This window comes from Malus domestica, chromosome 12, assembly GCF_042453785.1.
Source record: "Malus domestica chromosome 12, GDT2T_hap1".
Taxonomy (NCBI): Eukaryota; Viridiplantae; Streptophyta; class Magnoliopsida; order Rosales; family Rosaceae; genus Malus; species Malus domestica.
In genome coordinates this window covers 13,996,763-14,008,567 of record NC_091672.1, presented here as the reverse complement: position 1 = coordinate 14,008,567, position 11,805 = coordinate 13,996,763, and the positions used below count along the sequence as shown (strand labels likewise).

Genomic DNA, 11,805 nt, shown 5'->3' with positions numbered 1-11,805 from the left:
AACCTCAGAAGCAGATCAAAACACATCTGCAATTCCAAAAGGCCCAGGCCCACAAGCCCACGTTCATTGTCAACGAAAAGAAGACCTTATCCTCACCATCACCATCTTCCCGAGCCCAATTCTCAGATTCATTTCCGGATCACGAAGACAAGAGCAATAACACCGCTCCGTCCCCCGAGGATATCTCCAGACAGTCTCAACTCTTGGCCGAGCTGTCGAGGAAGGTGATTAATTTGCACGAATTGCAGAGAATTTCATCCCGGCCTCATCTCCTGCTGCACCGAATTCAGATCCTCCCAACCCTTAAAGGGGGCCCGCATCACCTGTTCCCTCCGCATGACCATCCAAACCGCCGTCCCTATTGAAACCCTTACCGCCCTCGGCGCCGAGGTCCGCTGGTGCTCCTGCAACATTTTCTCCACCAAACCCCACGTACTGCATATGGTGCGTACACCCGGAGCAAGTCCACATACATGTCGCTACAAATGCGCCCACAGATCTAGACATCCTATATGCTGAAGGTGTAACTTCATCTAATGGGCTTGTTTGTGTGGACTTCTCATTTCCCAAACTCAGAATCTGAAGATACCATCAATACTAGTGATCAGCATGACTCTTTGCTTAGGTACCAACTTATTAGAGTAAATGCAAGAGGACTTGGAGAAAACTGTAAATGGTTAGAGATGTTTGAAGACGTTGGAATGGTCATATTCTGCCTGTCCTTGAGCGACTACGATCAGTTCTCTGCTGATGGGAATGGGTATTTCAATAACAAGATGTTGCTGGCCAGGACTTTCTTTGAAAGCATTGTTAATCATCCGACCTTTGAACAGATGGACTTCCTCTTGATTCTAAACAAGTTTGATTTATTTGAGGATAAGGTAGAATGGGTACCGTTAAATCAGTGTGAGTGGTTTGAAGATTTTCGTCCAGTGATGAGTCGTCATCGCTCGAGTAGCAACAACATTAACAGCAGCCCCTCATTGGGTCATTTAGGAGCTCACTACATTGCAGCAAAGTTCAAGAGGCTCTATTCTTCTCTAACCGGGAAGAAATTGTACGTTTCCGTGGTGAAGGGATTGCAGCCGGATAGTGTCGCTGCAACCCCCGCGTGGGCATCTTACATGCTATAAATGTTTATTTGCAATTACTGAACGGAAGAACAAGGTTCAAGATAAGTGGGTAGAATGCCCAACATATAGACAACATACTGATGTTGGAAACATTGCTTATGCAGATGATGGGCAGAGTGAAACTAGTACTTCTTCTGTGCTTCATACAACCGAAAGTCGTGAAATGTCTGAAGCATCGGTTATGGTGCAAGGTTCATATGGAACAAAGATTGAAGCAGTGACAAGAAGAATACTGTGGATAAAGTCTACAGATCCAGAGGCTAAAGTTCTTGTTTTCTCAAGCTGGCATGATGTGCTCGATGTATTGGAGCATGCCTTCACTGCTAATGACATTACGCATGTTCGGATGAAAGGAGGAAGGAAATCACAAGTTGCCATTAGCGAATTTAAAGGCGAAAAGATAAGTGCAAAAGGAAATCACAAGATACGTGGACAGAAAGAGCAAAGATCTTTCCAAGTGTTACTGCTCCTGATTCAACATGGAGCTAACGGCCTCAATCTTCTGGAAACGAAGCATGTTATTCTTGTCGAGCCGCTTCTCAATCCATCAGTAGCAGCACAGGCGATCAGTCGGGTCCACCGAATCGGACAGAAAAGAAGAACCATAGCCCATCTTCTCCTCTCTCTAATTTCCCCTTATGGGGCGGGTATGAATCTCTACACTTTTCCGGTGGAGGGATTACTGCAGTCGGTCACTTCACTTGCTGCTTCAGAAATCGGTCAAAAAGGAGCTAACTGAGCTTCGTCAATCGTCACTTGAGATTCAACAGTACTTAGGCGATGTTGCCTACCAACCACGGGATCGGAGCATGGCAGTCAGAATCTGGGTCAAGGATCTGAAAGACGTAGCTCATGATGCCGATGACGTCGTGGAGGACATCAACTACGAAGTTCTCCGGCGTACAGTAGAAATTCAAAACCACATGAAGAAGAAAGAGGAGATGCTGGTGAAGAGCAGGAACATAGTGATTTTAGCTTGGACTTTAGTGGCGTTGTGCTGCGGATCGCATGCTTCTCACATTTTGCATTCTCTAGGAATTCATGCTGCTCATGGATCGTTTTGGGAGCTACTGCAACTTCATGCACTTGAAGAAAATTAGCAGGGAGTTGAGGAGGCGGTTATTTGGGAGAAACAAGCGAAGGCATAGCCGCAGTCCTCAAAAGCATCATCGTGGTGGTTATTAGGAGCGCCCACATGGAAGTCGTGGTTCGAAATGGGTCGGATTCGAATTTCGGTCCTGGAGGTTTCTGTCTCTCGATCTTCACGGCTTCTGCTCCCTCCTCCCTCTCCTTTCGTCTCTGTAGAAATTTGGGGCACCTAGAAGGCACCCAAATTCAGTCTCTCAGCCATCCATTAGATCTGAGACTCTGATCCATTCCAAACAACTCATTCAATTTCTAAGCTTCTGAAATCAGAAGCAACAAAAAAAAATGAAGAAAAGCTTAGATGGGTTTGTGAGGGTAGATCGGATTGATCTGAAGGGCTTGGATGAGCAGCTGGAAAGGCATCTCAACAGGAACACCACCACCGCTGGCTCCAGCAGCCGGGTCATCGTCGGGCAGCATGGGATCCGAATCTGACCGTGGTCGCACCCGAACCCGATCGAGACCATGAATGCGCACCGCATAAATTGAGACGGTTTAGAAGAAGCAGGGGAGGCAGTTTGGAGTCAACAACCTTAAAACGGTCATTGCCGTCACACCCACCTACGCTCGGACCTTCCAGGCGCTACAGTTGACTGGCGTTATGCACTCGCTGATGCTGGTGCCGTACGACTTCATCTGAGTCGTCTGAATCGTCGTTAAGACCGACCCAACCCCTTTCCAAACCCTGATCTCCCACCTCATGTCTTCCGCCAACGATCAGCGCTCCCAGGCGGAGCTCCTCTTCAACCTCTGCAAGCTTGCCGTACTCTCCCCCATCCCCGGCGCTCAGATCCTTCAAGCCGTCTCTGCGGTTGGGCTGGAGCCACATACGGGCTTGAGGTGGCTCATCAATACGGTGTTCACGGGCAAGCTGGTGTTGTTTCAGACGACATGAATGGGCCCATCAACAATGAGCGGTAATCCCCTTCTGCCCATCAGTTCCAAGCAGCAACGGCGACGGCAAAATCTCCGACATCAAGGCTGCACCGCTCTTCTCTTGCATCCTCCTCCGTCTCTTGCCTCGCAGCTGCCAACAACTTCAAAGACCGCTGTCAAACGACTAGCCGGCCGAGAAGCTCTTCCTCAAACTCGAGCTCCTTCCCTACAAATCCCTCAGCCAAAGCATCCTAATTTATACAGAAAGAAATACAATTAAAAAAAAAAAAAGGAGTGGTGCATCTGGCATCACGTGAAAAAAAAAGAGGAATGATGGATCAAAGATGGGGTACAGCCCCATGGCAGATCAAAAGTTTCTGGTGGTGCATGGGCACCATGTGCAGAAAGGAAAAAAAAATTGTAAAAAAATAAAATAAATGATGGAACTTGGTGTATCCAGCACCAAAAAGAAAAGAAAAGAAAAAAAAAATCAAATCAAATCAAATTAAATTTACAATAGGGGATATTCAAGGACGATCAGGTGGCGCCTCACAACTCGGCAGAGCTCCAGGAAGAGAAGGCGTCGGAGGTTGGCTGTTTGAAGCCTCAACAGTCGGTACAGCCCCAGAAGACGAAGGTAAATGCTGCTGGAACAAACCCACAAACCTCCGATGATCAAGTAAAATCTGACCATCAGATTCCTGCATCTGGTCAATTTTCCTCTTCATGTTTGTGGCATAGTCGTGTGCAAGCTTGTGCAACTGTTTATTCTCATGCTTGAGCCCTCTGATCTCCTGTTTGAGACTCATCACTTCAGCCGCCAACGATTCAACTTGACGGGTTCGAGCAAATAGGCGTTGGGCCATGTTGGACACAGAACCCGCACACTGCACACTAATAGCCAGGGACTCCTTAACAGCCAACTCATCAGACCGCCTGGAAAGTAGTCTGTTATCTTTGGGAGTGACAAGGTTCCGGGCCACCACCGCAGCGGTCATATCGTTCTTCATCACCGAATCCCCAACAGTAAGAGGACCAGTAGGGGATATGAAGGATGGGCGCCATATGTTATCTGGAGAAGACGGGACTACCTCTTCACCAAGGTTCAAATCAAAACGACGGTCAGATGGACCAGACATTTTCAAAGTGTTGAAGAAAGAAGAGGTCGGACGAATCAAGATCTTAGAAGTGCAAGAAGGGAGTTTTCACAAGTAAAATTCAAGTGTGCTTTGAAACAAACAGCGTGCCTCTATAAAAAATCAGCACTCGACGGGATTTCAGAGATCGAAGAGGCGAGCTCAGAATTCGAAGAGGCCATTCAAAAATCGAAGATGCAAGCTCAGAAATCGGAGAATCATCTTGCTTTTCCATATGCGTCGGCACCCGTCACACGCAAACTCAGCTTTGCGAAAATCACGGGCAAGTTGTTGAAGCGCCGATCCCAGATATCGAAGAGGCGCCAGTCTTTTTCAGCCACGTCAGCACCCATCACACGCAAACTCAGCTTTGCGGAAATCACGGGTAATTTGTCGAAGCGCCGATCCCAGTTATCGAAGAGGCGCCAGTCTTTTTCAGCCGCGTCAACACCTGTCACATGCACACTCAGCTTGGCGAAAATTACAGACAATTTGTCGAAGATTTCTGATAAAGAAGAAAGCACGTGAAGCCATATAGATCGATCACGCATTGGTTGCCGACACGAGTGAAAGAATAGTACCTCTATAGGTATCAAAGAACTTCCTATAATTGTCTACCTTCGTCTTCCATAGCAAGGCAGACATACAGAGCCTTTCTTCATCTAAAAAAAAAATGCTTTCCCAACGAAGCCTCTCGAGTCATTCAATGTTCCTTATTCCTTGGGGTACCTCTGCAAGCCAATGACTCCAAAGCAAAAGTATCTCATATCACCAGGGTAGAAAGCAAGAGTATCTCATATCATGCGTTCTCCCTGTCCTTTCCTTTGTCCTTGTTCTTACCTACAAAGACAAGGATAAAGAAAACAATATGCCGGAACTTCCACTCAAACTCGGGTAAGGAACCGACTGCTTGGAACCCTTCCCTGATTGCCTACCTAGCACTGCTTTCAAGTACTCGTTTCCCACTGCTGCTGTACTTCAAAAGAAGCTGCCACATCTGCCTGGAGAACAGGTAAGGCAAGTGAAAATGATACCTTGCAGCATGTGGAGACAAGGTGCAGAAGGAACAAGCAGAGAAGAATGCAGTCTGCACAGTCAACTCAGCAGAAGGAGTCCGAGCTGAAGAACTCGAGAAGCTGCCATATCTGCCTGAAGAAACAAGCAGAGAAGAATGCAGCATGCACAGTTAACTCGGCAGAAAGAGTCTGAGATGAAGAACTCGTTTTGACCCTCAAATTCTTGGGTCGACTTACTAGGCGGGCTGCACGTGCCGTTTCACCACCCTTGAATCAAATCCTTAAAGATCAAGTCACCAACTGGAAGAAGAGCCCATCAATCTTGAAGATCATATCGTTGACCAAACTACTCAGGTGTGAACTAGAAAGATTGAACAAAGCAACAAGTCGTCACCTTCACCTCGTGCCTGCTTGCCATGTGTTCGAGTCAGCCTTCAAGAATCAAGCCTCAACGGCCCTTGAAGAAGTTTCCAACCAAATTCAAGATCAAGCCTCGACGGCCTTGGAAGAAATCACAAGTCCGATTCAAGATTAAGTGTCAACCACTCTTGAATCAAAACCTAGTTCAAGAATAAGCTGTGGAAAATCAACAATTGGAGGAATCTAGAAAATCCTTCAACCCAGTTCAAGATCAAAGCTGTGGAAAGTCAACAAAGCGCAACAAAATACGTGTCGATTCACCCACTACCAAAGCCAAAGATCATTTACCACATGAAGCTCCTTGTGGTCCAATTTCAACCTTCAAGATCAAGCCTCGACGGCCCTTGAAGAAATTTCAAACAACAATTCAAGATCAAGCCTCAACGGCCCTTGAAGAAATCTCAAGCCCAATTCAAGATCAAGCCTCAACGACCCTTGAAGAAATCTCCAGCCCAATTCAAGATCAAGCCTCGACGGCCCTTGGATCGACATCTACAGTAAGGGACTTCAAAACACATCTCCTACACGTGACAAACACATGTATACGACGTGCCTTGAAGTGGGGGCATTTGTAGACATCGAAATTTCGTAAATAAATGTTGACCGATAAATCAAAGTGTCAACGCTCATGTATTACATAAATTTTACACGTAGCGTGTGACTCAACGAAAATTGAAATGAGTTGGAAAAGTCATCAAATAGGACACGTGTCAACACCTGGCAGAAACGACTTATTTTATCTGGAATATTATATTCAAAATTAGGCATTGGAAAATTCTATAAATAGAAGCCAATTTCATTCATTTAGGGGAACCAAAAAATCATTAGGCAAAACTCTTGAAGCTCTGAAGCTCTGAAACTCCGAAGCTCTCAAGCATCCAGGTTCCCGAAGAATCAAGAAAGCGTTCTTCGTTCATCGTTCATCCTAAGATCAAGCCCCAACCGCCCTTTGGATCAACAATCATCCACCAATTCAAGATCAAGGCCCGACGGCATTTGAAGAAAGTGTTCATCGTTCTTCGTTCATCGTTCTTCCAAGATCAAGCCCCAACGGCCCCTTGGATCAACCATCCACCAATTCAAGATCAAGCCCCGACGACCCTTGAAGAAAGCACCATCGTTCATCATCCGTTCATCCAAGATCAAGCCCCAACGGCCATTTGGATCAACAACGTCGACAAATCTACACATCCAACCGTTCTTCAAGATCAAGCCCAAAAGCCCTTGAAAATCCGTTCATCACTGTTCTTCAAGATCAAGCCCAAAAGCCCTTGGAGATCCGTTCGTCACTGTTCTTCAAAGATCAAGCCCAAAAGCCCCTTTGAAGATCCGCTCAAATCCACCTTCAAAGATCAAGCCCACGGCCCCTTGAAGAAACTTCCAACAGTTCATCCAAGATCAAGCCTCGACGGCCCTTGGATCAAGGAAACATCCACAAATCAATACCTTACGGAGATCGAATCAGAGGATCAAAATAGAGAGAGATTGTAACCCAAAATCATCAAATACAAATATTTTGTTTGTGCACGTTGTTCTTGTCTCTTTCGTTTCAGGAATTTTCCGTGTTCACACTTACATATTAAAATTAGAGATTTTAAATATGAAAAATTCACTTAAGAAGTTTCATAATGTGCAGTGGCTTGTATATCGGTTAGCTAAGAGTGTTCACCTTTGCACTCAAGGTCTCGTGTTCGAATTTTCTCACCGTAGTTTTGATGAGTTTAGTATAGATTATCCTATCATTTGTCAAAAAGATCCATAATGTGAAAAAAAAAAATCATTTTCTTTAATGTTTGATGTACTACATCTATCTCTAATCTCTAATATTAGAAAGCCAAAAGTCAAGTTTGGTGTCTCAAGGCTTCACCAAAATTTTTTGGACTAAAAAGCCCCCCAAACAAAAAAAAAATTACAACTACCAACATAAAAAAAGTTATAATCTGCAAGGGCATTTTGGGACAAAAAAGTATTAGATAATTAAAGGAAAAAAGATAAAATAAATAGATAAAAGATAAAAACCTACGACTTCACAGGAGAGAAGAAGAACGTGGTGTTGTTTGAAATTGCTCTGAGCAGTTGCATTTGGTTTATCTCTTTCTTCGGTCACGCAAAAACTGATTCGTCGGTTTCTCAAATATTTTTCTTCACCTTTTTCTCTCCTCTTTGGTATTTTTGGTGTTTAATTTTTTTTTCCAATCATGCGCTTTAATTTCAGCTTCCAAGGAACTATTGGTTATGTTAATCCAATTTTTCCATTGTTCTGTTTTCATAAACTCGATGGCTGAGAAAGCCAATGGGGTGGTGGAGCAGAAGCCGAGCAGCAACCGGTGGTGAGGCCCTATCATTTCCACGAAATCGAGCTCAAATGGCAGCGTCATTGGGAGGAAATTGGACTTTTTTCGAACCCCAAATGAAATTGATACTTCGAAGCCCAAATACTATCTTCTTTACATGTTCCCTTATCCCAGGTAAACTCTATTTCTTTTTATTTATTTATTTTAAATTGCAAATGCAAGTGATTGTTTATGTAGAAAATATGAAGACCTAGTTTTATTTAAAAAGTGATTGTTTGAGCAATTGCAACTGAGAAACTTAAACTTTATTAATTCATATGCCTTAAGGAAATTCCAGGGCGAGGGTTTTATTTGTTGTTCCGGCAGATGAGGATGCCTTTTGAAAATTCCAGTGTGAGGTTTCTATGTGTTGTTCCCATGGATGAGCAGGCGATGCAAAGGTACGATTTAATTTTGAAGATGGACTGCGTTTCTTTTTTCTATTTAACTCATTTATGTTTGACTGGATTTTGATAATTTGATGGTCTGTCTTTCGGTTCTATGTGTTTGCTTCGCCTCCATGACTTAGGTTTGGGGAATTTTTGTCTTTTAAATTGCTCTTCTTTGCACTAATTGGTAGAGAAGAATATAGCTCTTCGAGGCTTCAATCACCATCTAAATTTTCTGAAGGTCCATTTTTGAATTGGTGAGTACTTTAATCACCATCCTCATTTTCTTCTTTCTTTGCATAATTACGAACAATGATGGGGCCTCTAGAGAGTAATTGCAGGCTCTGCAAAAGTTTGAATCGCTTTGTTGGTGATTCCATTAGGCGCACACAATCTTATTCCAACAAACACTACAACGGACAACAGAAACAGAAAAATCTGCCCCTTCAATAATGAACAAAAAAAAAAATTGACAAGGTAGACTATTTGATTGAAAGTTCAATTTTTTTTTTTTAACCTATTTGACTATTTGTGAAATTTTTACTTTCCAGAGTTTGTTTCATGTTTATGAGTGTTAACCCAAATGGTTTTTGCAGCCATGATGATGGCATATGACGTGTAATGTACTTTGTTGGTCTGATGAGAAAGGTTTCATTTGATGCCAACATTATAGCTCATCTACCCTAACATCTTTCCAAATGTTATTGATCCTGTAGTTCTGGAAGCCACTTTTAATTACATCCCCTTAACCATTGTTCGCTTTCTTTGTTTGATGATTATTTTTTGTCATGATATCCATTAACCACCTCATGTAAAGGAAGCCATGGACGGACAAAAGGAAAGTTCACATTAGCTGTAGGATAGGCTGGCTCCCGATGATAACAGACTGGCACCTGGCATGTCTACGGAAATGGAGCACAAGCGAGCATGTGATGGTAGTGATGAGGACCTTAATGTGCCTCCTGGTTTTGGTTGATGAGTTTCCATGCATTTCAGTTTTCAGATTTCTATTTAACCATCAAATTTTAGAGACAATGCAGTCCAGGATCAATCTGTGGTAATCGCTTAATGAATTTTATATTGAGTTGTTACAATGGGAAAGTTCGCTATAATTCCTTGATAGAATGCGTTATATTGACATATGTTGCGCATGGGAATCTGGCCCTGGGTATGTAGTGTATTCAAAATTATTAGCTTCCTTAAAACTCTATATGCTGCGCATAGCGCGCCGTTATGTAAAAAAAGCCTTTCGCACCCACAAAGCGCGTGCAAAAAGGCTAGTTATATATAAAGCCGGAAGGCTGTTTTGGTGTCATGGCTTCAACAAAAATATCAGGACCAAATTGCCCCTTAGCCAAAAAAATTCAATAGTAACCTAATATAATATATCAAATCATGCAAGGGTAATTTGGTCATCATAAAATAAAATATAAATATAAATATAAATGGGGAGAGAGAAAAGAATAAAAAAAATGAAAGGGAAGAGAGAGAAAAAAAATAAACAAATGATAAAGTTGATGGTACCCACGTGATGGAGAAGAAAAATATAATAAAAAATAAAAAAAATTCATGAATGTTGTGTTCAAAACATTTACGAGACACGTAGCGTCGGTGATAAAAAAAGAAAATAACGAAATAAAAAAATATTGAAACAATTCACGCATATAAATACATTTAAAATGTCTAAGTCCTGTGTAGTGCTCTGTAATTCAAAAAATGCCTTTTGCACGCGGTTGTTTATTAAATATTATTTCTCAATTTTCAAACACTTAAGAGGTGCGTAGTGCCAGTTATAAAAAAAGTCTCTCGAATGTGCATAATAATATGATTCAATTAGTTGTCAAATGATCATTTTTTTAACAAACGATTTTATCTACACGAAATATTATTTTTTAGTGTAAATTCAATAAAATGTAGATGAAAATTGAAAGACCGCTTTTATTAATATGGATTCAGTTGCTTTGATTAGTTAAAAGACCTCTTTTATTAAATGTATTCATTATTCATTTCCATCTACATTAATAAATACATTTAAAACATGTAAATTGCATGTAGCATGTTGTGATGCAAAAAATACCTTCTGCACATGTGTGAGCACGTGCATGGAGGCTAGTACGATACTAAGACAAATAATTATTTTATGTGAAGTTATGATATGACATATTTTTCGATGTTGCTCAGGGCCTTAAAAAGCTTGGAACCGACCCTGCTTCAACATGAGGTGATAATAAGAAATCAGTTATTTATTTTAGAACAACAATAGTACAAATGAAGGAAACCAAAGAAAGAAAATGACTTAGGACTTTCAATCAACCTGGGCTCTCCATAGAGACAAAAAAAAAAAAAAAAAAAAAAAAAAAAAAAAAATCAAAAGCAGGGACAGTTTCCATAAATAAATTTAGGAAGTTTTAACAAAACACTTCCGGTACTGTTCATTTTTAACGAAAAACCATATTTTTACCTTTAACTGGCACTACTCACTATACCTTTAAAAATGGCTTTTCGTTAAAAAAGAAGTTTTTTTGGACTTTTCGTTAGTTTTCCTATAAATTTAAGAAGCATAGATGAGGAAAAGTGAATCACATAGAAAGGAGAGCAAGAGACGGATTTAAAGAAAATTGCTCTGTGATGACTTATAATAAGTACAATATCTTACGTCTTTTCACACCCTCTAAATTCTATAGCAGGAAGGTGGAAAAAAAGTTCAACAAAAGCCTATTGTTTTCCTTCTATAATGGCTAATTTCCCTATAAAATGAAATTGGGGATTTGAAATTTGGCTCAAAGGAAGAGCAAATCCCGATTATTTCCAAACTCTCAATGAAAAATTCAATTTTTTGTTTAAATTTCCATTGCGGTTGAATTGACGAGATACCTGGAAGCTTTTTGCTAGGTTGTTGCAGAAGATGCTCCCCCGCAAACGTCTTGGATACGCTTCGGCAGTTCCTGCCAAGCGCATGGATTGACAGGTGGACCAATAGTATATCAAGGTCACTCGCATTAAGGCAGTTTGGAGGCGAGATAGACATTGATGCCTGATGATTGTGGGCTTCTTGGGTGCTCTATGAAATAGAGGCTCGTAAGTCCATTAAGGGATGTATAATGTCAGCACAGTCCGTCAAAGGTAGGACGGTCAATTGAGATGATAATACACATGGCATGTTCTAAAATGTCGAATTTTATGCCTTAACAAATGCTCCATAGCTTCTTGGCATGATATCCCAAGGAGGTGCAAATATGAATATATTAGGAAATTGATCTGCCTTTTAATAGGATTGAGTAAATTGATCTCTATCATGATTCCCAAGTTAAGATGGGGATTGCATCCTTTTTAGAATACTTAATTGAGATGGAAAA

At 41.6% G+C, this 11,805-nt stretch overlaps 1 protein-coding gene across 1 annotated transcript; it reads left to right on the top strand.

Moving 5' to 3' along the window:
- The first annotated feature begins 536 nt into the window (after window positions 1-536).
- LOC139189823 (extra-large guanine nucleotide-binding protein 1-like) lies at window positions 537-1,133 on the top strand. The gene has a single exon (XM_070809054.1). It carries the CDS (start codon window positions 537-539, stop codon window positions 1,131-1,133), a length of 597 nt encoding a protein of 198 aa, XP_070665155.1.
- The last annotated feature ends 10,672 nt before the right edge of the window (window positions 1,134-11,805 follow it).